This window comes from Gallus gallus, chromosome 5 (assembly GCF_016699485.2).
Source record: "Gallus gallus isolate bGalGal1 chromosome 5, bGalGal1.mat.broiler.GRCg7b, whole genome shotgun sequence".
Lineage (NCBI taxonomy): Eukaryota > Metazoa > Chordata > Aves > Galliformes > Phasianidae > Gallus > Gallus gallus.
In genome coordinates, this window is record NC_052536.1 from 16,394,601 (window position 1) to 16,420,328 (window position 25,728).

Consider the following 25,728-nt stretch of genomic DNA (forward strand, 5'->3'; position numbering starts at 1 on the left):
ACCAGGGGGTTTTCCTTGCTTCATACTGCAAGTCAGAATTCAGGAGAGGGAGGAAGGACAGCAGGAAGCTGCCAGGGCTGCCCTCCAGGATCATTACAGTTTGCATTGCTAACACACCCGCCTAATCCTGTCGCTGAAAAGCAAGAAGGCTCATTTTCCTATAAGTACTTTCCACTTTGTTAGTCTTCATTTACATCAGCCCTTCTTCCTCAGGATGTACAGCTGTGTCATAACTCATCCAAGCCTTCTTTTCTGCAGCAAAAGAGATCTGAGTGACACTTCCCTCTCACCTGACTGCCTAAGGCTGCCTGTAATGTCAGTGCATCTCCCCACTCTTAGACCTAGCCCAGCCTGTGACCAAGGGGGCCCCTCTGGGAAAAAAAAAACATGCAGGTTTTGGCTGTGCTGATGCCCACCAGGCCTGTTGCTGAGGTCAGGGACAGAGAACTTGAGGAGCATAGGCACAGCACCTGGTGCTTGAGGTGAGCAGCAGCCTCAGAGCCTCATGTGCTTTCGTATCCTTTCTACCTATCTCCCTGCTCCCACCATGGGTTTACAGAGCTGTGCAGTTCTTCTGCACTCCCCTTATCCAGCTCCTGCCCTTGTTCAGTCTTATCAGTTGCAAAGTCTAAGTTGATCTTCCTGAATGCGGCACCTGTAGCCAGATAGCCCATCCACTAACACAACCAGAGGCTTGTTTCTTATCACCATTTCCATTTTCACTTTGTCAGGTCTGCATCTCAGCACTGTTCTCTTACCCTCTTCTTACCCTTTTCTTCTTACCATCACAACATAGAAGTCTGCAATCAGTTAACCCAGCTGGAATAAACATCCCTGCTTGCTCACATGCCCTCATTAATAAGTGTGAGGGATCAGACTTGGTTCCCATCAGTTCATACCTTTATTATTCATTGCTGCATTGGAAAAGGCCCCTCATTAAAAACTCTTAAAAGAGCACTCTCCTAACACAAATGCTTACACGTGGCCTTTGTGGCTATGAACTGCCTTCCTCTTCCACTTCCGCCCTCTCCCCCTCCCCCATTTACCACTAACCTGGAGATTTGCCGAAGTGACTGCAGTCCCATTATGCTGAAAAACAAAATACTTTTCAACTGCACTTCCATACCCACAGCAGAAAGAATTTGCACCTCCTTTTAACTGCCAAAAAATGTCAGTCTGAGTCATCTGAAGTCCATTTACAATCATTAGATCGTTTATAATCACCTGTTTCACTTGATTTATTGCCAGCAAAGGAAGCCTGGGTGGCCAGCACAAATTCACAGCCAGGTGTTTTTTGATAAGCAAATCTGACTGAGTGAGCTGACTCTAACCCTGTGCTTGCTGGTAGGATCACCACTTCTGAGAACATGTCCCTTGTCAGTGGGGACGGGACATACCCTAAAGAGTTCCCTCAGAAACAGACATCGTATCAGAGGTCCAAGTCATCTCCTGTACCTGCCTCTTGCTTCAGTCTATAGGCATCCAAAGTACCAAAGCAAGGGAGCGAATCACCTACCTTCATGCTGGAGTCTCAAGCACAGGAGCATCAGTTCGTACAGTTGTAACGTTTCCCTGCAGGTGGCACATTCCCCTCAAGGACTGTGCTGCTGCTCAGTGCACGCAAAGCTCTGTAGGTCCCTGGGCCCTACTAGGGCCCCAAGCGCCCTCGGCTGCAACCCCACGCATGCACAAAGCCACAGCGCTATCTCCAGCAGTGCAGGTGGCACAGCAGCTGCATGCAGTTGATGCCAACACAGGGTCCCCGTGCAGGGGAAACTTTCCCATTTGGGGATACTCCTGTCCCTGTGGGGACCCGCTCTCCGTGGGCACGGTCCCAGACCCAGCTCAAGGACATGCAGTGCCCAAGAAGGCTGGCTCGTCTCAGGAACATATTGTACCAAGCTCCCATGCTGGGGCTGCATGATGCCAGAAGTGGAACCGAGACTCATATTTGGGCGCAAAGCAGGTTCAGGAGATGAAGCAGATCTGTGAGACATCAACAAGTCCCTGTTGGAGGGACAGAACAGCGGGGCAAAAACATTCCAGCAGGTTCCTGTACACTGGTGACATGTTCCTCCTCCTAGTGACAGAGGAGCCAACGAGCAGAGGTGCTGTGCTGGAGCTCTCTCTCGCTCACACGGAGGGTCAAGAGGAGAAAGGGAAGCTCAGGGGCAGCCTTGGCTGCAGTGCAATCACCAGTGGAGTTAAGGCTCCTTAGCGCAGCAAGGAGGGCACAAAGGGAGCTCACAGCGCACAGACCCAGGCTTCGGGACAGCACAGGCTGGCCTTCACAAAGAGATCCTAATGAAATTATTTTACCAGTAAACATAAGCCCAAATATAATAATTAAGAAGACTGACATGTCTGCTTAATAAGAAGGAGCAAAATAACAAAAATAACAGGATACCAAATCAAGGCAGCAAGACCCCTTGGCACATGCTGCAGGCTCGAGTAGAAGAGCCTCACCTCATGCGGTGCATCGCTTCTGTGAAGGAGGAACGACAGCTGCATGTGGTTGGTGTTGATTCCAGGTCCCCATGTCAGGGAAAACACCGCCTCGTACCTGTGCTGCAGGGAGGGCACGGGGCTGCATGTGCCCAGATGCAGGCGGTGATGCTCTGTCCCACTGGCTGCTGCATGGGGCCGCTTTTGACCCTCCTGCGTATATCCTGGCCAGCACGGGGACCTTAGTCACACCACTGCTGCCTGTGGAAGCACAAAGGCAGCTGCAGGACCCCACAGTGATGTGGTGGCCTCTAGAGTGCAGAGGGAGTCCCCGTTTGGGGTCACTCCTGTCCCTGTGGGGACCCTCTCCTCATGGGCACAGTCAGAGCCCCAGCCCCTGCTCAGGGACATGCAGCACCCAGGCAGGCTGGCTCCCCTCGGTGGCATGCAGGCAGTGAGCCCCGTGGTGGGGCTGCGTGACGCCAGCAGCGGAGACAAGCCTCATATTTGGGCACGAAGCAGGTTATTGGAGGCTGGGACCCGGCAGGCGGCTGATAACCCTGCTGATAGCGGCTCCCACTGTACCTCGCCATCCCCATTGGCTCCTGCCAGCAGGGGCTGCCTATATCTCCCCCTCCCCATCCTGGGCTGCAGGCTGTGCATGTGGGGCACGATGGTGCCTGCCAGGGTGCTGGGGCTGCTGCTGTGCGTGCATGTCTGCATGGGTGAGTCGTGGGGCAGGGCGGTGGCCATGGGAAAGGGCTGAAGCAGAGGGGCAGAGTTGCAGCCATGGGACGGGCACCCCCAGGCTCAGCCTCCTCACCGGGGTGCCCACAGGCAGCGAGGAGCTGCGGCTGGTGGATGGTGGTGGGCGCTGTGCCGGTCGTGTGGAGGTGAAGCACGAAGGCGAGTGGGGCTCCGTCTGCAGCTACGACTTCGACTGGGACATACGAGGGGCGGGCGTGGTGTGCCGCCAGCTGGGCTGTGGCACTGTGGCCCATGCGTCCCCATACGCCCCATTTGGGCAGGGCAAGGGACGCATCTGGCTGCATCCATACGTCTGCCAAGGCACTGAGCAATCTCTGCAGAACTGCCCCAACTTTGGCTGGGGGAACCACTTCTGTGGCCATGAGTGGGATGTTGGGGTGATCTGCACAGGTAAGGTGGGTGGCTGTGATGGGAACAGAGTGCCAGGACCCCTGGGCAGGGCTGAGGCCGATTCCTGATGCAGAGGCGCTGGAGCTGCGGCTGGCAGACGGTCGGGGACCCTGCGATGGGAGAGTGGAGGTGAAGCTGCGGGGACGCTGGGGCACAGTGGCTGACGATGCTTGGGACATGGATGATGCTGAGGTGGTGTGCCAGCAGCTGGGCTGCGGCTCGGCTGCAAGCACGAAGTTTACCTGGCGAATTTCACAAGTTAGCAGTCCTGTAATGTTGGTCCGTGTCAACTGCAAGGGAACTGAGAAAGCCATCTGGGACTGCAACATTCAGGGTTGGGGTCCCTACAGTTGCCCTCGTGATTATATCGCCTCTGTGGTCTGTCAAGGTGAGAGGTGGGCACATGCAGCCAAGAGGAAAGCCCATTGCCCACATTCCCCCAGCCCGCAGCCCACCTCTCCTGGCAGGGTTCTCCCGGCTGGCCGGAGGGGACAGCGAGTGCTCAGGAAGGCTGGAGGTGCGGCAGGGCCAGACCTGGGTCAGCGTCTGCCATGGCAACGTGGACCTCATGGCCGCCCAGGTGGTCTGCAGAGAGCTGCGCTGTGGTACTGCACTGGCCCTATCTGGGGCTGAGCCGTTTGGGGTACCGGCAGGGCTATTCTGGAATGGTGCCTTCGAGTGCAATGGCACCGAGCCCTTCCTGTCCGCTTGCACAAAGCGGCCTCCCCACATCCAGAACTGCACCCAACCCGCTACCATCATCTGCTCCCGTAAGTGCTGGCTCTGCAGGGCTACATCAGCCCCAAACCATGTGGTGGCCTGGGGAATTTCCCACTCCACCAACTCCAGCACCTCTCTCTGCTGCAGCCTACAGCGGGTTCCGGCTGGCAGATGGAGTCTCAGTGTGCGATGGGCGAGTGGAGGTGGAGGCACGAGGGGTGCGGGGGACCCTGTGTGCCACTGCCTGGGACCTGCCTGACGCACACGTCCTCTGCAGCCACCTGGGCTGTGGCACTGCTGTCTCCGTGCCCCCACCTGGCCATTTTGGGATGGGAACAGGGATGCCACGGAGCGATGCACTCAGATGCAGTGGGAGCGAGCGGCACCCGGGCCAGTGCCCCGTGGAGGTGCTGGGGCAGCCCGCCTGCCCCCCCGGGCACACTGCAGCCGTCAACTGCTCAGGTGGGTGTGGGGGCCGTGGGGACCCCCAGCAGGTGGGGAGCACTGCCCAAGCCCACGGCACAGCCAGGCTGTTGCAGGTGTCGCCGAGCCCCTGCGGCTGCACGGTGGGGAGAGCCGTTGTGACGGGCGCCTGGAGGTGGCCGTGCGCCCCGGAGTCTGGGCCCGTGTGCCTGTGGGGCTGTGGGACAACGGCACTGCCACCGTGGTGTGCTGGCAGCTGGGCTGCGGTGTGCCTGAGAAAATCCATGCTGCGCCGGCCAATGGCTCGGGCCCCATAGAGCTGCAGGAGCTGCGCTGTGTTGGCACTGAGGAGCTCCTGGCACAGTGCAATGCAACACGGATGGCCGCAGAGCCCAGCAAGAACCCCGAGGAGTTGGCCATCGCATGCTCAGGTGAGTGCACTGAGAAAGGCTGTGGGCATCACACTGCCATCCCCATGCTCAGCCTGACATTCCCACGCAGGAAGCAAGCAGCTGAGGCTGGTGGGCAGCCGCGGGCGCTGTGCTGGTAGGGTGGAGGTGTACAGCGAGGGCACCTGGGGCACCATCTGCCAGGACTCCTGGACCCTGCAGGATGCCACCGTCGTCTGCCGCCAGCTGGGCTGCGGAAGGGCCCTGGAGGCTCCCGGCTCCGAGCGCTTTGGGCCTGGCACTGGGACGCTGTGGCTGGGTGCTGGGGGCTGCGCTGGGACAGAGGATGCTCTCTGGCACTGCCCGGCCCCAGTGCAGCGCGGCTGCCGGCGTGGCGGCGGTGCGGGCGCCGTGTGCTCAGGTGAGTGCCACCATCCGTCTGGATGGGAGCAGCCCCACCACCCTCAGGGTGCAGTGATCCCCTGACCTCCTTGCAGGGCTGCTGGACCTGCGGCTGATGGGGGGAAGCAGCAGATGCAGTGGGCACCTGGAGGTGCTGCATGAGGGGACGTGGGGTCGTGTTTGCGCCAATGGCACCAGCCCTGCCACGGCCTCTGCCATCTGCCGCCAGCTGGGATGTGGCACAGCGGGGAGTCTGACAGACAACCCTGCAGAGGGCTCCAAGCCTGCCTGGCTGAGCTGGGTGAGGTGTGAGGAGGGGGCCCGCTCGCTATGGCGCTGCCCCTCGGCACCCTGGCAGCTGCAGGAATGCGGCCCCACCGGGATCACACACATCACGTGTGAGGAGGACAGCAGGGACAGCAGTGAGGCCACCAGCCCAGCCCCAGGTAGCAGCCTCCGGGATAGAGACACCTCAGCAAATGGCTTTGTCCATGCTCACTGTCCTCTAACCGCTGCCATCAGATCCCCATGGGGCCTCACACTTCCCATCACTGCCCCACAGCTCTCACCCACAGCGCTGTCCCGCTGACTGCAGCACCGAGGAGTGTGTCAGCACTCACGGTGCTGTGTGTGCTCCTGGGGACGCTGCTCTGCGTGGCCCTGGCCGCCCTGGCCGTGCAGGCACACCGCACACAGGCACACTGCCAAGGTGGGCATCACTATGGGGGTTCCCCAACACGGGGCAGCACCGCGGGGACATCGGGCACTCGGGTGCCATGCATGCTGCCTTGCAGGCCCCAGCAAGGATGCTGCCTCCGAGGCTGTGTATGAGGAGCTGGACTACAGCCTGATGCCAGAGTACCAGGAGGTGCCCAGCCACACAGGTGGGAGCGGGATGGTCCCCGGGGCCTGGGGCTGTCCCCATCCCCTGTCATGTCCCCAACACACTTCCTCCTTTCCAGGTTCCCTATCCCAGGGCTCAGGGAGAAAACTGTCCAATCACAGTGGGGACGGTGCAGAGGACAGTGACCTCCAGGTGTCCCCAGGTAGGGACGTGAGCACAGAGGTGCACTGTGAGGACAGAAGGGCAGTGGGTAGCCTTCATGAGGGGACATAGCCAGACAGCAGTGATGGGGAGGTGTGGGCATGAAGGCCCTCCCGGCTGTGTCCTCACCCACGTCCCCTCTGTGTCTGTTGCAGACCCCCCTGCCCAGCCCCAGCACAGCTCCTCGCATGGCTACGACAACGTTATGGCTGTGCCGCAGGTGTCCCCCTCTCCCCAGCCCGGGGATGCCCCGGCACAGCCCCCCGAGGACATGGGCTATGACGACGTTGTTGTCTGCACCCTGGGGACGTCGCTGTGAGCAGGCCCCGGGGACATGGCTGGGACAGGGACCTCTGTCCCCAAGACGCCGTGGCAGCATCACCGCTCCCTCTTCAGTGCTGCATGTAACAGCAGCAAACTGCTCGGTTCTCCTTCCTGCAGCCGGGACAGAACAGCTCAACAGCTTTTTTGTAATTGTCTTCTTGTAGCTCCCTCCTTATGTGTATCTCTTTTAACAAACATTAAAAGCCCAGAACTCTGCAGAAACTCACTTGCATTCTTGGCTCCTCCACCTGAGTCCGTCAGCCATCCCCCGGGGCTGTGGGGCAAAGCTGGATTTCAGAGACATCCCCATGGGCTCTGGGCGCTGCCCACAGTGACAGCAGCTGACAGAGGTGAGGTGGGATGGCTCCCGTGAGCGCTGCGCTGCAGTGGAAGGACAAGGAGGGCCGCGTGTCCCCACAGGCACACAGGTGCAGGCACGCTGCCACGCGCTGTGGTTTCACCCGGCAGGCAGCTGAGCAGCACCCGGCCGTTCGCTTACTGCGCCCCGGCCCCGCAGAGTGCCATGGGGGAGAGAGCTGTAAACAAACTCGGGGGGGAGATACAAACGGAAGAGGGCAGAAAGCAGTTACAGAAATTCAGATGATAACTGTACATGTATGCATCTCCACGCACATCCACAGCCTTTTCACGTGCGTTCTGAGAAGCAAACCTGAGTGAGCTGGCTCTCACCCTGCGCTTGCTGGCAGGATCTCCACTTCTGAGGACGCCTCCGTTGGCAGTGGGCAGAGCACACGCGTTGAAGAGCTCCCTCTGACACAAGAGACGTCGGGTCAGGGCTCTCAGCCACCTCCTGCACCTGTCTGTTACCGCAGCCCGCCAGGACCTGTAGTGGCTGAGGTCGGGGCCTCTCAGCTGGGCCCGGAGCTGTGCGGCAGTGCCGCCTGGTGCTGCTGGCAGAGCTGTAGTCCCAGTCCTGCCGAGCCCTGCTGGAGGGCTGCAGCTGCCTCCTGGGGCTGCTGGGGAGGCCGTGTTGTTGCTCTCACAAGAGCAGGGCAGGGCCGGAGCTCTGCAACACGAGCACAGCGGGGCGGGAGCGATGCCCGGGTCCTGCGGGCATCCCCATCCCGCACGTTGCATCCCCGCACCCCCAGCAGGAGTCCGGCCCCGCAGCCGTGTTCCCGCGAGCCCCCGCTGCCCACTGAGCCGTGCTGCCATGCGCTCACCCTGCAGCGTGGCCGGGCGCTGCCCCACGTCCCAGCCCTGCGTACAGGCACGGTTTCACTTCTGAAAGCGGCCGCGCACCCATCGCACACTTCCTCCTTCCCCAGCGCCGGGCTGCACGCGGGGACACGGGCAGGGACAGCTCGGCCCTGCAGCCTTCCCCGGTGGAGGTGGGTTGCTGTGCTGTTCCCGCAGTAGCCGGACAGCCCAAGGACGGCTGCAATCCGCAGCTGTTTCTCTGTCTGCTCCTGGAGCAGTACTGCCAAAGCAGGGCAGCAAGACCCCTTGGCACATGCTGCAGGCTCGAGTAGAAGAGCCTCACCTCATGCGGTGCATCGCTTCTGTGCAGGTGGAACAACAGCTGCATGTGGTTGGTGTTGACTCCAGGTCCCCATGTCAGGGAAAACACCCCCTCGTACCTGTGCTGCAGGGAGGGCACGGGGCTGCATGTGCCCAGATGCAGGCGGTGATGCTCTGTCCCACTGGCTGCTGCATGGGGCTGCTTACGGCCCTCCTGCGTATATCCTGGCCAGCACGGGGACCTTACTCACACCACGGCTGCCTGTGGAAGCACAAAGGCAGCTGCAGGACCCCACAGTGATGTGGTGGCCTCTAGAGTGCAGAGGGAGTCCCCGTTTGGGGTCACTCCTGTCCCTGTGGGGACCCTCTCCTCATGGGCACAATCAGAGCCCCAGCCCCTGCTCAGGGACATGCAGCACCCAGGCAGGCTGGCTCCCCTCGGTGGCATGCAGGCAGTGAGCCCCGTGGTGGGGCTGCGTGACGCCAGCAGCGGAGACAAGCCTCATATTTGGGCACGAAGCAGGTTATTGGAGGCTGGGACCCGGCAGGCGGCTGATAACCCTGCTGATAGCGGCTCCCACCGTACCTCGCCATCCCCATTGGCTCCTGCCAGCAGGGGCTGCCTATATCTCCCCCTCCCCATCCTGGGCTGCAGGCTGTGCATGTGGGGCACGATGGTGCCTGCCAGGGTGCTGGGGCTGCTGCTGTGCGTGCATGTCTGCATGGGTGAGTCGTGGGGCAGGGCGGTGGCCATGGGAAAGGGCTGAAGCAGAGGGGCAGAGTTGCCGCCATGGGACGGGCACCCCCAGGCTCAGCCACCTCTTCCGCATGCCCACAGGCAGCGAGGAGCTGCGGCTGGTGGATGGCGGTGGGCGCTGTGCCGGTCGCGTGGAGGTGAAGCACGAAGGCGAATGGGGCTCCATCTGCAGCTACGACTTCGACTGGGACATACGAGGGGCGGGTGTGGTGTGCCGCCAGCTGGGCTGTGGCACGGTGGCCCATGCGTCCCCATACGCCCCATTTGGGCAGGGCAAGGGACGCATCTGGCTGCATCCCTACTTCTGCCAAGGCACTGAGACCGCCCTGCAGAACTGCCCCAACTTTGGCTGGGGGAACCACTACTGTGGCCATGAGTGGGATGTTGGGGTGATCTGCACAGGTGAGGTGGGTGGCTGCGATGGGAACAGAGTGCCAGGACCCCTGGGCAGGGCTGAGGCCGATTCCTGATGCAGAGGCGCTGGAGCTGCGGCTGGCAGACGGTCGGGGACCCTGCGAGGGGAGAGTGGAGGTGAAGCTGCAGGGACGCTGGGGCACAGTGTTTGACGATGCTTGGGACATGGATGATGCTGAGGTGGTGTGCCAGCAGTTGGGCTGTGGCTCGGCTGCAAGCACGAAGTTTACCTGGCGAATTTCACAAGTTAGCAGTCCTGTAATGTTGGTCCGTGTCAACTGCAATGGGACCGAGAAAGCCATCTGGGACTGCAACATTCAGGGTTGGGGTCCCTACAGTGCCCTTCTTGATTATGACACCTCTGTGGTCTGCCAAGGTGAGAGCTGGGCACATGCCACCGCGTGGATAGCCAATTGCTCACATTCCCCAGCCCAGCAGCCCACCTCTCCTGGCAGGGTTCTCCCGGCTGGCCGGAGGGGACAGCGAGTGCTCTGGGAGGCTGGAGGTGCGGCAGGGCCAGGCCTGGGTCACCGTCTGCCACGGCCATGTGGACCACATGGCTGCCCAGGTCGTCTGCAGGGAGCTGGGCTGTGGTACTACAGTGGCCCTACCCGGAGCTGGGCAGTTTGGAGCAGCAGCACTGCCGTTCTGGGATGGCGCCTTCAAGTGCAACGGCACTGAGCCCCTCCTTTCTGCTTGCACACAGCAGCCTCCTCACATTGAGACCTGCACCCATGCTGCTACAATTATCTGCTCCCGTAAGCTCTAGGGCCATGGGTCTGCATCAGCCCCATGCAGTGTGGCATGCCCAGGCAGTCCCTCACTCCACAATCCCCACTCTCTCCTGCAGCTTACACCAAGTTCCAGCTGGTGGACGGAGGCTCAATCTGCACAGGGCGAGTGGAGGTGGAGGCACGAGGGGTGTGGGGACCCCTGTGTGCCACTGCCTGGGACCTGCCTGATGCACACATCCTCTGCCACCATCTGGGCTGCGGCTCTGCCATCTCCCTGCCCCCACCCGGCCATTTCGGGATGGGAACAGGGATGCCGCGGAGCGATGCCCTCAGATGCAGTGGGAGCGAGCGGCACCCAGGCCAGTGCCCCGTGGAGGTGCTGGGGCAGCCCGCCTGCCCCCCCGGGCACACTGCAGCCGTCAACTGCTCAGGTGGGTGTGGGGGCCGTGGGGACCCCCAGCAGGTGGGGAGCACTGCCCAAGCCCACGGCACAGCCAGGCTGTTGCAGGTGTCGCCGAGCCCCTGCGGCTGCACGGTGGGGAGAGCCGTTGTGACGGGCGGCTGGAGGTGGCCGTGCGCCCCGGAGTCTGGGCCCGTGTGCCTGTGGGGCTGTGGGACAACGGCACTGCCACCGTGGTGTGCCGGCAGCTGGGCTGCGGTGTGCCTGAGAAAATCCATGCTGCGCCAGCCAATGGCTCGGGCCCCATAGAGCTGCAGGAGCTGCGCTGTGTTGGCACCGAGGAGCTCCTGGCACAGTGCAGTGTAACACGGATGGCCACAGAGCCCAGCAAGAGCCCCGAGGAGTTGGCCATCGCCTGCTCAGGTGAGTGCACTGGGTAAGGGCCACAGGCATCATGCTGCCATCTGCATCCTCAGCCTGACATTCCCACGCAGGAAGCAAGCAGCTGAGGCTGGTGGGCGGCCGCGGGCGCTGTGCTGGCAGGGTGGAGGTGTACAGCGAGGGCACCTGGGGCACCATCTGCCAGGACTCCTGGACCCTGCAGGATGCCACTGTTGTCTGCCGCCAGCTGGGCTGCGGAAGGGCCCTGGAGGCTCCTGGCTCCGAGCGCTTTGGGCCTGGCACTGGGACGCTGTGGCTGGGTGCTGGGGGCTGCGCGGGGACAGAGGATGCTCTCTGGCACTGCCCGGCCCCAGTGCAGCGCGGCTGCCGGCGTGGCGGCGGTGCGGGCGCCGTGTGCTCAGGTGAGTGCCACCATCCGTCTGGATGGGAGCAGCCCCACCACCCTCAGGGTGCAGTGATCCCCTGACCTCCTTGCAGGGCTGCTGGACCTGCGGCTGATGGGGGGAAGCAGCAGATGCAGTGGGCACCTGGAGGTGCTGCATGAGGGGACGTGGGGTCGTGTTTGCGCCAATGGCACCAGCCCTGCCACGGCCTCTGCCGTCTGCCGCCAGCTGGGATGTGGCACAGCGGGGAGTCTGACAGACAACCCTGCAGAGGGCTCCGAGCCCGCCTGGCTGAGCTGGGTGAGGTGTGAGGAGGGGGCCCGCTCGCTATGGCGCTGCCCCTCGGCACCCTGGCAGCTGCAGGAATGCGGCCCCACCGGGATCACACACATCACGTGTGACGAGGACAGCAGGGACAGCAGTGAGGCCACCAGCCCAGCCCCAGGTAGCAGCCTCCGGGATAGAGACACCTCAGCAAATGGCTTTGTCCATGCTCACTGTCCTCTAACCGCTGCCATCAGATCCCCATGGGGCCTCACACTACCCATCACTGCCCCACAGCTCTCACCCACAGCGCTGTCCCGCTGACTGCAGCACCGAGGAGTGTGTCAGCACTCACGGTGCTGTGTGTGCTCCTGGGGACGCTGCTCTGTGTGGCCCTGGCCGCCCTGGCCGTGCAGGCACACCGCACACAGTCCAAGTGCCAAGGTGGGCACCACTCTGAAGGTCCCCGAGTATGGGGCAGCACCGTGGATGCACTGGGGACACGGGTGCCATGCATGCTGCCTTGCAGGCCCCAGCAAGGATGCTGCCTCCGAGGCTGTGTATGAGGAGCTGGACTACAGCCTGATGCCAGAGTACCAGGAGGTGCCCAGCCACACAGGTGGGAGCGAGACGGTCCCCCGGGCTGTCCCCATCCCCTGTCATGTCCCCAACGCCCTTTCTCCCGCACAGGCTCCCTATCCCAGGGCTCAGGGAGAAAACTGTCCAATCACAGTGGGGACGGCGCAGAGGAGAGTGACCTCCAGGTGTCCCCAGGTAGGGACGTGAGCACAGAGGTGCACTGTGAGGACAGAAGGGCAGTGAATACCCTTCATGAGGAGACATAGCCAAAGAGCAGTGATGGGGAGGTGTGGGCATGAAGGCCCTCCCGGCTGTGTCCTCACCCACGTCCCCTCTGTGTCTGTTGCAGACCCCCCTGCCCAGCCCCAGCACAGCCCCTCGCATGGCTACAACGACGTTATGGCTGTGCCGGAGGTGTCCACCTCTCCCCAGCCCGGGGATGCCCCGGCACAGCCCCCCGAGGACATGGGCTATGACGACGTTGGTGTCTGCACCCTGGGGACGTCGCTGTGAGCAGGCCCTGGGGACATGGCTGGGACAGGGACCTCTGTCCCCAAGACGCCGTGGCAGCATCACCGCTCCCTCTTCAGTGCTGCATGTAACAGCAGCAAACCGCTCGGTTCTCCTTCCTGCAGCCGGGACACAACAGCTCAACAGCTTTTTTTTAATTATCTTCCTGTAGCTCCCTCCTTATGAGTACCTCTTTTAATAAACATTAAAAGCCCAGAACTCTGCAGAAACTCACTTGCATTCTTGGCTCCTCCACCTGAGTCCGTCAGCCATCCCCCGGGGCTGTGGGGCAAAGCTGGATTTCAGAGACATCCCCATGGGCTCTGGGCGCTGCCCACAGTGACAGCAGCTGACAGAGGTGAGGTGGGATGGCTCCCGTGAGCGCTGCGCTGCAGTGGAAGGACAAGGAGGGCCGCGTGTCCCCACAGGCACACAGGTGCAGGCACGCTGCCACGCGCTGTGGTTTCACCCGGCAGGCAGCTGAGCAGCACCCGGCCGTTCGCTCACTGCGCCCCGGCCCCGCAGAGTGCCATGGGGGAGAGAGCTGTAAACAAACGGGGGGGAGATACAAACGGAAGAGGGCAGAAAGCAGTTACAGAAATTCAGATGATAACTGTACATGTATGCATCTCCACGCACATCCACAGCCTTTTCACGTGCGTTCTGAGAAGCAAACCTGAGTGAGCTGGCTCTCACCCTGCGCTTGCTGGCAGGATCTCCACTTCTGAGGACGCCTCCGTTGGCAGTGGGCAGAGCACACGCGTTGAAGAGCTCCCTGCGACACGAGAGACGTCGGGTCAGGGCTCTCAGTCACCTCCTGAACCTGTCTGTTACCGCAGCCCGCCAGGACCTGCAGTGGCTGAGGTCGGGGCCTCTCAGCTGGGCCCGGAGCTGTGCGGCAGTGCCGCCTGGTGCTGCTGGCAGAGCTGTAGTCCCAGTCCCGCCGAGCCCTGCTGTGGGGCTGCTGCTGCCTCCTGGGGCTGCTGGGGAGGCCGTGTTGGTGCTCTGCAACATGAGCACAGCGGGGCGGGAGCGATGCCCGGGTCCTGCGGGCATCCCCATCCCGCACGTTGCATCCCCGCACCCTCAGCAGGAGCCCGGCCCCGCAGCTGTGTTCCCGCGAGCCCCCGCTGCCCACTGAGCCGTGCTGCCATGCGCTCACCCTGCAGCGGGGCCGGGCGCTGCCCCACGTCCCAGCCCTGCGTACAGGCACGGTTTCACTTCTGAAAGCGGCCGCGCACCCATCGCACACTTCCTCCTTCCCCAGCGCCGGGCTGCACGCGGGGACACGGGCAGGGACAGCTCGGCCCTGCAGCCTTCCCCGGTGGAGGTGGGTTTCTGTGCTGTCCCCGCAGTAGCCGGACAGCCCAAGGACGGCTGCAATCCGCAGCTGTTTCTCTGTCTGCTCCTGGAGCAGGACTGCCAAAGCAGGGCAGCAAGACCCCTTGGCACATGCTGCAGGCTCGAGTAGAAGAGCCTCACCTCGTGCGGTGCATCGCTTCTGTGCAGGTGGAACAACAGCTGCATGTGGTTGGTGTTGACTCCAGGTCCCCATGTCAGGGAAAACGCCCCCTCGTACCTGTGCTGCAGGGAGGGCACGGGGCTGCATGTGCCCAGATGCAGGCGGTGATGCTCTGTCCCACTGGCTGCTGCATGGGGCCGCTTATGGCCCTCCTGCGTATATCCTGGCCAGCACGGGGACCTTAGTCACACCACTGCTGCCTGTGGAAGCACAAAGGCAGCTGCAGGACCCCACAGTGATGTGGTGGCCTCTAGAGTGCAGAGGGAGTCCCTGTTTGGGGTCACTCCTGTCCCTGTGGGGACCCTCTCCTCATGGGCACAGTCAGAGCCCCAGCCCCTGCTCAGGGACATGCAGCACCCAGGCAGGCTGGCTCCCCTGGGTGGCATGCAGGCAGTGAGCCCCGTGGTGGGGCTGCGTGACGCCAGCAGCGGAGACAAGCCTCATATTTGGGCACGAAGCAGGTTATTGGAGGCTGGGACCCGGCAGGCAGCTGATAACCCTGCTGATAGCAGCTCCCACCGTACCTCGCCATCCCCATTGGCTCCTGCCAGCAGGGGCTGCCTATATCTCCCCCTCCCCATCCTGGGCTGCAGGCTGTGCATGTGGGGCACGATGGTGCCTGCCAGGGTGCTGGGGCTGCTGCTGTGCGTGCATGTCTGCATGGGTGAGTCGTGGGGCAGGGCGGTGGCTATGGGAAAGGGCTGAAGCAGAGGGGCAGAGTTGCCGCCATGGGACGGGCACCCCCAGGCTCAGCCTCCTCACCGGGTTGCCCACAGGCAGCGAGGAGCTGCGGCTGGTGGATGGTGGTGGGCGCTGTGCTGGTCGCGTGGAGGTGAAGCACGAAGGCGAATGGGGCTCCGTCTGCAGCTACGACTTCGACTGGGACATACGTGGTGCTGGCGTGGTGTGCCGCCAGCTGGGCTGTGGCACTGTGGCCCATGCGTCCCCATACGCCCCGTTTGGGCAGGGCAAGGGACGCATCTGGCTGCATCCCTTCTTGTGCCAAGGCACTGAGACCACCCTGCAGAACTGCCCCAACTTTGGCTGGGGGAACCACTACTGTGGCCATGAGTGGGATGTTGGGGTGATCTGCACAGGTGAGGTGGTTGGCTGTGATGGGAACAGAGTCCTGGGAGCCCTGGGCAGGGCTGAGGCTGATTCCTGATGCAGAGGCGCTGGAGCTGCGGCTGGCGGATGGCGGGCGACCCTGCGAGGGGAGAGTGGAGGTGAAGCTGCAGGGACGCTGGGGCACAGTGGCTGACGATGCTTGGGACATGGATGATGCCGAGGTGGTGTGCCAGCAACTGGGCTGCGGCTCAGCTGCTGGCGCCTACCTGGCCTCACGATTTCGGTTAGTAGATTCTCCCATTATGATGGCCGTTATTGACTGCCAGGGAGATGAAGCTGCCCTGTGGGACTGTAACATTCGGGGCTGGGGTCCCTACAAAGGCCCTCATGATTATGACACTGCTGTTGTCTGTCAAGGTGAGAGGTGGGCACAGGCGGCACTGGGGAGCCCATTGCGCATATCCCTCAGCGCAGCAGCCCACCTCTCCTGGCAGGGTTCTCCCGGCTGGCCGGAGGGGACAGCGAGTGCTCAGGAAGGCTGGAGGTGCGGCAGGGCCAGACCTGGGTCAGCGTCTGCCATGGCCATGTGGACCTCATGGCTGCCCAGGTCGTCTGCAGAGAGCTGGGCTGTGGCACTGCACTGGCCATACCGGGGGCCAGTCATTTTGGGGCAGCAGGAGGGCTATTCTGGAATGGTGCCTTTGAGTGCAATGGCAGTGAGCCCTTCCTGTCTGCTTGCACACAGCAGACTCTCAGTATCCAGAACTGCACCCAACCCACTGGCATCATCTGCTCACGTAAGCTCAGGGGCCACGGATTTGCATGAGCCCCATTCCGTGTGGCTTACATAGGGCATTCCCTTGCTCCATCACCTACAGGACCTTCTCTGTGCTGCAGCCTACAGCAGGTTCCGGCTAACAGATGGAGTCTCGGCCTGCACTGGACGAGTGGAGGTAGAGGCACAAGGAGTGTGGGGGACCCTGTGTGCCACTGCCTGGGACCTGCCTAATGCACAAATCCTCTGCCACCATCTGGGCTGTGGCTCTGCCATCTCCCTGCCCCCTCCTGGCCATTTTGGGATGGGAACAGGGATGCCGCGGAGCGATGCCCTCAGATGCAGTGGGAGCGAGCGGCACCCGGGCCAGTGCCCCGTGGAGGTGCTGGGGCAGCCCGCCTGCCCCCCCGGGCACACTGCAGCCGTCAACTGCTCAGGTGGGTGTGGGGGCCGTGGGGACCCCCAGCAGGTGGGGAGGAGCACTGCCCAAGCCCACGGCACAGCCAGGCTGTTGCAGGTGTCGCCGAGCCCCTGCGGCTGCACGGTGGGGAGAGCCGTTGTGATGGACGACTGGAGGTGGCCGTGCGCCCCGGAGTCTGGGCCCGTGTTTCTGTGGGGCTGTGGGACAACGGCACTGCCACCGTGGTGTGCCGGCAGCTGGGCTGCGGTGTGCCTGAGAAAATCCATGCTGCGCCGGCCAATGGCTCGGGCCCCATAGAGCTGCAGGAGCTGCGCTGTGTTGGCACCGAGGAGCTCCTGGCACAGTGCAATGCAACACGGATGGCCGCAGAGCCCAGCAAGAGCCCCGAGGAGTTGGCCATCGCCTGCTCAGGTGAGTGCACTGAGAAAGGCTGAGGGCATCACACTGCCATCTGCATCCTCAGCCTGACATTCCCACGCAGGAAGCAAGCAGCTGAGGCTGGTGGGCGGCCGCGGGCGCTGTGCTGGCAGGGTGGAGGTGTACAGCGAAGGCACCTGGGGCACCATCTGCCAGGACTCCTGGACCCAGCAGGATGCCACCGTCGTCTGCCGCCAGCTGGGCTGCGGATGGGCCCTGGAGGCTCCCGGCTCCGAGCGCTTTGGGCCTGGCACTGGGACGCTGTGGCTGGGTGCTGGGGGCTGCGCTGGGACAGAGGATGCTCTCTGGCACTGCCCGGCCCCAGTGCAGCGCGGCTGCCGGCGTGGCGGCGGTGCGGGCGCTGTGTGCTCAGGTGAGTGCCACCATCCGTCTGGATGGGAGCAGCCCCACCACCCTCAGGGTGCAGTGATCCCCTGACCTCCTTGCAGGGCTGCTGGACCTGCGGCTGATGGGGGGAAGCAGCAGATGCAGTGGGCACCTGGAGGTGCTGCATGAGGGGACGTGGGGTCGTGTTTGCGCCAATGGCACCAGCCCTGCCACGGCCACTGCCGTCTGCCGCCAGCTGGGATGTGGCACAGCGGGGAGTCTGATAGACAACCCTGCAGAGGGCTCCGAGCCCGCCTGGCTGAGCTGGGTGAGGTGTGAGGAGGGGGTCCGCTCGCTATGGCGCTGCCCCTCGGCACCCTGGCAGCTGCAGGAATGCGGCCCCACTGGGATCATCCACATCACGTGTGACAAGGAAAGCAGGGACAGCAGTGAGGCCACCAGCCCAGCCCCAGGTAGCAGCCTCCAGGACAGAGACACCTCAGCAAATGGCTTTGTCCATGCTCACTGTCCTCTAACTGCTGCCATCAGATCCCCATGGGGCCTCACACTTCCCATCACTGCCCCACAGCTCTCACCCACAGCGCTGTCCCGCTGACTGCAGCACCGAGGAGTGTGTCAACACTCACGGTGCTGTGTGTGCTCCTGGGGACGCTGCTCTGCGTGGCCCTGGCCGCCCTGGCCGTGCAGGCACACCGCACACGGGCACACTGCCAAGGTGAGCATCACTATGGGGGTTCCCCAACACGGGGCAGCACCGCGGGGACATCGGGCACTCGGGTGCCATGCATGCTGCCTTGCAGGCCCCAGCAAGGATGCTGCCTCCGAGGCTGTGTATGAGGAGCTGGACTACAGCCTGATGCCAGAGTACCAGGAGGTGCCCAGCCACACAGGTGGGAGCGGGATGGTCCCCAGGGCCTGGGGCTGTCCCCATCCCCTGTCATGTCCCCAACACACTTCCTCCTTTCCAGGTTCCCTGTCCCAGGGCTCAGGCAAAAAACTGTCCGATCACAGTGGGGACGGCGCAGAGGAGAGTGACCTCCAGGTGTCCGCAGGTAGGGATGTGAGCACAGAGGTGCACTGTGAGGACAGAAAGGCAGTGGGTAGCCTTCATGAGGGAACATAGCCAGACAGCAGTGATGGGGAGGTGTGGGCACGAAGGCCCTCCCGGCTGTGTCCTCACCCACGTCCCCTCTGTGTCTGTTGCAGACCCCCCTGCCCAGCCCCAGCACAGCCCCTCGCATGGCTACGACGACGTTATGGCTGTGCCGGAGGTGTCCCGCTCTCCCCAGCCCGCGGATGCCCCGGCACAGCCCCCCGAGGACATGGGCTATGACGACGTTGGTGTCTGCACCCTGGGGACATCGCTGTGAGCAGGCCCCGGGGACATGGCTGGGACAGGGACCTCTGTCCCCAAGACGCCGTGGCAGCATCACCGCTCCCTCTTCAGTGCTGCATGTAACAGCAGCAAACCGCTCGGTTCTCCTTCCTGCAGCCGGGACACAACAGCTCAACAGCTTTTTTTTAATTATCTTCCTGTAGCTCCCTCCTTATGAGTACCTCTTTTAATAAACATTAAAAGCCCAGAACTCTGCAGAAACTCACTTGCATTCTTGGCTCCTCCACCTGAGTCCGTCAGCCATCCCCCGGGGCTGTGGGGCAAAGCTGGATTTCAGAGACATCCCCATGGGCTCTGGGCGCTGCCCACAGTGACAGCAGCTGACAGAGGTGAGGTGGGATGGCTCCCGTGAGCGCTGCGCTGCAGTGGAAGGACAAGGAGGGCCGCGTGTCCCCACAGGCACACAGGTGCAGGCACGCTGCCACGCGCTGTGGTTTCACCCGGCAGGCAGCTGAGCAGCACCCGGCCGTTCGCTCACTGCGCCCCGGCCCCGCAGAGTGCCATGGGGGAGAGAGCTGTAAACAAACTCGCAGGGAGATACAAACGGAAGAGGGCAGAAAGCAGTTACAGAAACTCAGATGATAACTGTACATGTATGCATCTCCACGCACATCCACAGCCTTTTCACGGGCGTTCTGAGAAGCAAACCTGAGTGAGCTGGCTCTCACCCTGCGCTTGCTGGCAGGATCTCCACTTCTGAGGACGCCTCCGTTGGCAGTGGGCAGAGCACACGCGTTGAAGAGCTCCCTGCGACACAAGAGACGTCGGGTCAGGGCTCTCAGCCACCTCCTGCACCTGTCTGTTACCGCAGCCCGCCAGGACCTGCAGTGGCTGAGGTCGGGGCCTCTCAGCTGGGCCCGGAGCTGTGCGGCAGTGCCGCCGGGTGCTGCTGGCAGAGCTGTAGTCCCAGTCCTGCCGAGCCCTGCTGTGGGGCTGCTGCTGCCTCCTGGGGCTGTTGGGGAGGCCGTGTTGGTGCTCTCACGAGAGCAGGGCAGGGCCGGAGCTCTGCAACACGAGCACAGCGGGGCGGGAGCGATGCCCGGGTCCTGCGGGCATCCCCATCCCGCACGTTGCATCCCCGCACCCTCAGCAGGAGCCCGGCCCCGCAGCCGTGTTCCCGCGAGCCTCCGCTGCCCACTGAGCCGTGCTGCCACGCGCTCACCCTGCAGCGGGGCCGGGCGCTGCCCCACGTCCCAGCCCTGCGTACAGGCACGGTTTCGCTTCTGAAAGCGGCCGCGCACCCATCGCACACTTCCTCCTTCCCCAGCGCCGGGCTGCACGCGGGGACACGGGCAGGGACACCTCGGCCCTGCAGCCTTCCCCGGTGGAGGTGGGTTGCTGTGCTGTCCCCGCAGAAGCCGGACAGCCCAAGGACGGCTGCAATCCGCAGCTGTTTCTCTGTCTGCTCCTGGAGCAGCACTGCCAAAGCAGGGCAGCAAGACCCCTTGGCACATGCTGCAGGCTCGAGTAGAAGACCCCTTGGCACATGCTGCAGGCTCGAGTAGAAGAGCCTCACCTCGTGCGGTGCATCGCTTCTGTGCAGGTGGAACGACAGCTGCATGTGGTTGGTGTTGACTCCAGGTCCCCATGTCAGGGAAAACACCCCCTCGTACCTGTGCTGCAGGGAGGGCACGGGGCTGCATGTGCCCAGATGCAGGCGGTGATGCTCTGTCCCACTGGCTGCTGCATGGGGCCGCTTATGGCCCTCCTGCGTATATCCTGTCCAGCACGGGGACCTTACTCACACCACTGCTGCCTGTGGAAGCACAAAGGCAGCTGCAGGACCCCACAGTGATGTGGTGGCCTCTAGAGTGCAGAGGGAGTCCCCGTTTGGGGTCACTCCTGTCCCTGTGGGGACCCTCTCCTCATGGGCACAGTCAGAGCCCCAGCCCCTGCTCAGGGACATGCAGCACCCAGGCAGGCTGGCTCCCCTCGGTGGCATGCAGGCAGTGAGCCCCGTGGTGGGGCTGCGTGACGCCAGCAGCGGAGACAAGCCTCATATTTGGGCACGAAGCAGGTTATTGGAGGCTGGGACCCGGCAGGCGGCTGATAACCCTGCTGATAGCGGCTCCCACCGTACCTCGCCATCCCCATTGGCTCCTGCCAGCAGGGGCTGCCTATATCTCCCCCTCCCCATCCTGGGCTGCAGGCTGTGCATGTGGGGCACGATGGTGCCTGCCAGGGTGCTGGGGCTGCTGCTGTGCGTGCATGTCTGCATGGGTGAGTCGTGGGGCAGAGCGGTGGCCATGGGAAAGGGCTGAAGCAGAGGGGCAGAGTTGCCGCCATGGGACGGGCACCCCCAGGCTCAGCCTCCTCACCGGGGTGCCCACAGGCAGCGAGGAGCTGCGGCTGGTGGATGGCGGTGGGCGCTGTGCCGGTCGCGTGGAGGTGAAGCATGAAGGCGAATGGGGCTCCGTCTGCAGCTACGACTTCGACTGGGACATAAGAGTGGCGGGCATGGTGTGCCGCCAGCTGGGCTGTGGCACGGTGGCCCATGCGTCCCCATACGCCCCATTTGGGCAGGGCAAGGGACGCATCTGGCTGCATCCCTTCTTGTGCCAAGGCACTGAGACCACCCTGCAGAACTGCCCCCACTTTGGCTGGGGGAACCACTACTGTGGCCATGAGTGGGATGTTGGGGTGATCTGCACAGGTAAGGTGGGTGGCTGCGATGGGAACAGAGTGCCAGGACCCCTGGGCAGGGCTGAGGCTGATTCCTGATGCAGAGGCGCTGGAGCTGCGGCTGGCAGACGGTCGGGGACCCTGCGATGGGAGAGTGGAAGTGAAGCTGCGGGGACGCTGGGGCACAGTGGCTGACGATGCTTGGGACATGGATGATGCTGAGGTGGTGTGCCAGCAGTTGGGCTGTGGCTCGGCTGCAAGCACGAAGTTTACCTGGCGAATTTCACAAGTTAGCAGTCCTGTAATGTTGGTCCGTGTCAACTGCAATGGGACCGAGAAAGCCATCTGGGACTGCAACATTCAGGGTTGGGGTCCCTACAGTACCCCTCTTGATTATAGCACCTCTGTGGTCTGTCAAGGTGAGAGCTGGGCACATGCAGCCAAGAGGAAAGCCCATTGCCCACATTCCCCCAGCCCAGCAGCCCACCTCTCCTGGCAGGATTCTCCCGGCTGGCCGGAGGGGACAGCGAGTGCTCAGGGAGGCTGGAGGTGCGGCAGGGCCAGACCTGGGTCAGCGTCTGCCATGGCCACGTGGACCTCATGGCCGCCCAGGTGGTCTGCAGAGAGCTGGGCTGTGGTACTGCACTGGCCCTATCTGGGGCTGAGCTGTTTGGGGTACGAGCAGGGCTATTCTGGAATGGTGCCTTCGAGTGCAATGGCACCGAGCCCTCCCTGTCCGCTTGCACAAAGCGGCCTCCCCACATCCAGAACTGCACCCAACCCGCTACCATCATCTGCTCCCGTAAGTGCTGGCTCTGCAGGGCTACATCAGCCCCAAACCATGTGGTGGCCTGGGGAATTTCCCACTCCACCAACTCCAGCACCTCTCTCTGCTGCAGCCTACAGCGGGTTCCGGCTGGCAGACGGAGTCTCAGTGTGCGATGGGCGAGTGGAGGTGGAGGCACGAGGGGTGTGGGGGACCCTGTGTGCCACTGCCTGGGACCTGCCTGACGCACACGTCCTCTGCCACCATCTGGGCTGTGGCACTGCTGTCTCCCTGCCCCCACCGGGCCATTTTGGGATGGGGACAGGGATGCTGCGGAGCGATGCCTTCAGATGCAGTGGGAGTGAGCGGCACCCGGGCCAGTGCCCCGTGGAGGTGCTGGGGCAGCCCACCTGCCCCCCCGGGCACACTGCAGCCGTCAACTGCTCAGGTGGGTGTGGGGGCCGTGGGGACCCCCAGCAGGTGGGGAGTACTGCCCAAGCCCACGGCACAGCCAGGCTGTTGCAGGTGTCGCCGAGCCCCTGCGGCTGCACGGTGGGGAGAGCCATTGTGACGGGCGGCTGGAGGTGGCCGTGCGCCCCGGAGTCTGGGCCCGTGTGCCTGTGGGGCTGTGGGACAACGGCACTGCCACCGTGGTGTGCCGGCAGCTGGGCTGCGGTGTGCCTGAGAAAATCCATGCTGTGCCAGCCAATGGCTCGGGCCCCATAGAGCTGCAGGAGCTGCGCTGTGTTGGCACCGAGGAGCTCCTGGCACAGTGCAATGCAACACGGATGGCCGCAGAGCCCAGCAAGAACCCCGAGGAGTTGGCCATCGCATGCTCAGGTGAGTGCACTGGGTAAGGGCCACAAGCAGCACGCTGCCATCCCCATCCCCAGTCCAACTCCAACCCTCCAACGCAGGAAGCAAGCAGCTGAGGCTGGTGGGCGGCCGCGGGCGCTGTGCTGGCAGGGTGGAGGTGTACAGCGAGGGCACCTGGGGCACCATCTGCCAGGACACCTGGACCCTGCAGGATGCCACCGTCGTCTGCCGCCAGCTGGGCTGCGGAAGGGCCCTGGAGGCTCCCGGCTCCGAGCGCTTTGGGCCTGGCACTGGGATGCTGTGGCTGGGTGCTGGGGGCTGCACTGGGACAGAGGATGCTCTCTGGCACTGCCCGGCCCCAGTGCAGCGCGGCTGCCGGCGTGGCGGCGGTGCGGGCGCTGTGTGCTCAGGTGAGTGCCACCATCCCTCTGGATGGGAGCAGCCCCACCACCCTCAGGGTGCAGTGATCCCCTGACCTCCTTGCAGGGCTGCTGGACCTGCGGCTGATGGGGGGAAGCAGCAGATGCAGTGGGCACCTGGAGGTGCTGCATGAGGGGACGTGGGGTCGTGTTTGCGCCAATGGCACCAGCCCTGCCACGGCCACTGCCGTCTGCCGCCAGCTGGGATGTGGCACAGCGGGGAGTCTGACAGACAACCCTGCAGAGGGCTCCGAGCCCGCCTGGCTGAGCTGGGTGAGGTGTGAGGAGGGGGCCCGCTCGCTATGGCGCTGCCCCTCGGCACCCTGGCAGCTGCAGGAATGCGGCCCCACCGGGATCACACACATCACGTGTGACGAGGACAGCAGGGACAGCAGTGAGGCCACCAGCCCAGCCCCAGGTAGCAGCCTCCGGGACAGAGACTCCTCAGCAAATGGCTTTGTCCATGCTCACTGTCCTCTAACCGCTGCCATCAGATCCCCATGGGGCCTCACACTTCCCATCACTGCCCCACAGCTCTCACCCACAGCACTGTCCCGCTGACTGCAGCACCGAGGAGTGTGTCAGCACCCACGGTGCTGTGTGTGCTCCTGGGGACGCTGCTCTGCGTGGCCCTGGCCGCCCTGGCCGTGCAGGCACACCGCACACGGGCACACTGCCAAGGTGGGCATCACTATGGGGGTCCCCGAGTATGGGGCAGCACCGTGGGGACATCGGGCACTCGGGTGCCATGCATGCTGCCTTGCAGGCCCCAGCAAGAATGTTGCCTCCGAGGCTGTGTATGAGGAGCTGGACTACAGCCTGATGCCAGAGTACCAGGAGGTGCCCAGCCACACAGGTGGGAGCGGGATGGTCCCCGGGGCCTGGGGCTGTCCCCTTCCCCTGTCATGTCCCCAACACACTTCCTCCTTTTCAGGTTCCCTATCCCAGGGCTCAGGCAAAAAACCGTTCGATAACAGTGGGGACGGTGCAGAGGAGAGTGACCTCCAGGTGTCCCCAGGTAGGGACGTGAGCACAGAGGTGCACTGTGAGGACAGAAAGGCAGTGGGTACCCTTCTGAAGATACATGGCCAGACAGCAGTGATGCAGAGGTGTGGGCACGAAGGCCCTCCCAGCTGTGTCCTCACCCACGTCCCCTCTGTGTCTGTTGCAGACCCCCCTGCCCAGCCCCAGCACAGCTCCTCGCATGGCTACGACGACGTTATGGCTGTGCCGGAGGTGTCCCCCTCTCCCCAGACCGCGGATGCCCCGGCACAGCCCCCCGAGGACATGGGCTATGACGACGTTGGTGTCTGCACCCTGGGGACGTCGCTGTGAGCAGGCCCCGGGGACATGGCTGGGACAGGGACCTCTGTCCCCAAGACGCCGTGGCAGCATCACCGCTCCCTCTTCAGTGCTGCATGTAACAGCAGCAAACTGCTCGGTTCTCCTTCCTGCAGCCGGGACACAACAGCTCAACAGCTTTTTTTTAATTATCTTCCTGTAGCTCCCTCCTTATGAGTATCTCTTTTAATAAACATTAAAAGCTCAGAACTCTGCAGAAAGTCACTTGCATTCTTGGCTCCTCCACCTGAGTCCGTCAGCCATCCCCCGGGGCTGTGGGGCAAAGCTGGATTTCAGAGACATCCCCATGGGCTCTGGGCGCTGCCCACAGTGACAGCAGCTGACAGAGGTGAGGTGGGATGGCTCCCGTGAGCGCTGCGCTGCAGTGGAAGGACAAGGAGGGCCGTGTCTCCCCACAGGCACACAGGTGCAGGCACGCTGCCACGCGCTGTGGTTTCACCCGGCAGGCAGCTGAGCAGCACCCGGCCGTTCGCTCACTGCGCCCCGGCCCCGCAGAGTGCCATGGGGGAGAGAGCTGTAAACAAACTCGGGGGGAGATACAAACGGAAGAGGGCAGAAAGCAGTTACAGAAACTCAGATGATAACTGTACATGTATGCATCTCCACGCACATCCACAGCCTTTTCACGGGCGTTCTGAGAAGCAAACCTGAGTGAGCTGGCTCTCACCCTGCGCTTGCTGGCAGGATCTCCACTTCTGAGGACGCCTCCGTTGGCAGTGGGCAGAGCACACGCGTTGAAGAGCTCCCTGCGACACGAGAGACGTCGGGTCAGGGCTCTCAGCCACCTCCTGCACCTGTCTGTTACCGCAGCCCGCCAGGACCTGCAGTGGCTGAGGTCGGGGCCTCTCAGCTGGGCCCGGAGCTGTGCGGCAGTGCCGCCTGGTGCTGCTGGCAGAGCTGTAGTCCCAGTCCTGCCGAGCCCTGCTGTGGGGCTGCTGCTGCCTCCTGGGGCTGCTGGGGAGGCC

The 25,728-nt window shown here is 63.2% G+C and overlaps 7 protein-coding genes and 1 long non-coding RNA gene across 9 annotated transcripts; 7 read left to right on the forward strand and 1 right to left on the reverse strand.

Moving 5' to 3' along the window:
- The first annotated feature begins 3,097 nt into the window (after positions 1-3,097).
- LOC121113280 (scavenger receptor cysteine-rich type 1 protein M130-like) lies at positions 3,098-4,582 on the forward strand. The gene is made up of 4 exons (XM_040701938.2): positions 3,098-3,170; positions 3,283-3,603; positions 3,677-3,991; positions 4,071-4,582. The coding sequence occupies exons 1-4, from the start codon at positions 3,107-3,109 to the stop codon at positions 4,580-4,582; spliced, it is 1,212 nt and encodes a 403-aa protein (XP_040557872.2). The 5' UTR covers positions 3,098-3,106.
- An 82-nt stretch (positions 4,583-4,664) lies between these two features.
- LOC121113281 (scavenger receptor cysteine-rich type 1 protein M130-like) lies at positions 4,665-7,331 on the forward strand. Its single transcript, XM_046942537.1, has 7 exons — positions 4,665-4,785; positions 4,863-5,177; positions 5,248-5,556; positions 5,633-5,983; positions 6,100-6,421; positions 6,500-6,583; positions 6,738-7,331. The coding sequence occupies exons 1-5, from the start codon at positions 4,665-4,667 to the stop codon at positions 6,366-6,368; spliced, it is 1,365 nt and encodes a 454-aa protein (XP_046798493.1). The 3' UTR covers positions 6,369-6,421; positions 6,500-6,583; positions 6,738-7,331.
- A 1,710-nt stretch (positions 7,332-9,041) lies between these two features.
- Positions 9,042-13,061, forward strand: LOC101751752 (antigen WC1.1-like). Its single transcript, XM_040701751.2, has 12 exons — positions 9,042-9,114; positions 9,227-9,547; positions 9,621-9,935; positions 10,015-10,317; positions 10,410-10,724; positions 10,802-11,116; positions 11,188-11,496; positions 11,573-11,923; positions 12,040-12,186; positions 12,272-12,361; positions 12,433-12,516; positions 12,671-13,061. The coding sequence occupies exons 1-12, from the start codon at positions 9,051-9,053 to the stop codon at positions 12,832-12,834; spliced, it is 2,778 nt and encodes a 925-aa protein (XP_040557685.2). The 5' UTR covers positions 9,042-9,050; the 3' UTR covers positions 12,835-13,061.
- Positions 13,062-14,944: 1,883 nt separating this feature from the next.
- On the forward strand, positions 14,945-18,979 carry LOC121113258 (deleted in malignant brain tumors 1 protein-like). Its single transcript, XM_040701752.2, has 12 exons — positions 14,945-15,017; positions 15,130-15,450; positions 15,524-15,838; positions 15,916-16,218; positions 16,319-16,633; positions 16,714-17,028; positions 17,099-17,407; positions 17,484-17,834; positions 17,951-18,097; positions 18,183-18,272; positions 18,351-18,434; positions 18,589-18,979. The coding sequence occupies exons 1-12, from the start codon at positions 14,954-14,956 to the stop codon at positions 18,750-18,752; spliced, it is 2,778 nt and encodes a 925-aa protein (XP_040557686.1). The 5' UTR covers positions 14,945-14,953; the 3' UTR covers positions 18,753-18,979.
- On the reverse strand, positions 18,890-20,034 carry LOC121113260. 2 transcript variants are annotated; one of them, XR_005860379.2, is made up of 2 exons: positions 19,941-20,034; positions 18,890-19,525 (listed from the first exon to the last, which is right to left on the reverse strand). It is a non-coding gene; the product is annotated as an uncharacterized LOC121113260 (long non-coding RNA). The 2 variants fall into 2 exon arrangements; XR_005860380.2 differs by having other exon boundaries at positions 19,601-20,034.
- An 891-nt stretch (positions 20,035-20,925) lies between these two features.
- Positions 20,926-21,854, forward strand: LOC121113282 (deleted in malignant brain tumors 1 protein-like; the record flags this gene model as incomplete). Its single annotated transcript, XM_040701940.2, has 3 exons — positions 20,926-20,998; positions 21,111-21,431; positions 21,505-21,854. Coding segments are annotated over exons 1-3 (735 nt in total), but the record flags the coding sequence as incomplete, so codon positions are not given.
- Positions 21,855-21,860: 6 nt separating this feature from the next.
- On the forward strand, positions 21,861-22,892 carry LOC121113259 (scavenger receptor cysteine-rich type 1 protein M130-like). The gene has a single exon (XM_040701755.1). The coding sequence runs from the start codon at positions 21,984-21,986 to the stop codon at positions 22,890-22,892; it is 909 nt and encodes a 302-aa protein (XP_040557689.1). The 5' UTR covers positions 21,861-21,983.
- On the forward strand, positions 22,717-24,963 carry LOC107049199 (scavenger receptor cysteine-rich type 1 protein M130-like). Its single transcript, XM_040701754.2, has 7 exons — positions 22,717-23,006; positions 23,084-23,392; positions 23,469-23,819; positions 23,936-24,082; positions 24,168-24,257; positions 24,336-24,419; positions 24,573-24,963. The coding sequence occupies exons 1-7, from the start codon at positions 22,955-22,957 to the stop codon at positions 24,734-24,736; spliced, it is 1,197 nt and encodes a 398-aa protein (XP_040557688.1). The 5' UTR covers positions 22,717-22,954; the 3' UTR covers positions 24,737-24,963.
- The last annotated feature ends 765 nt before the right edge of the window (positions 24,964-25,728 follow it).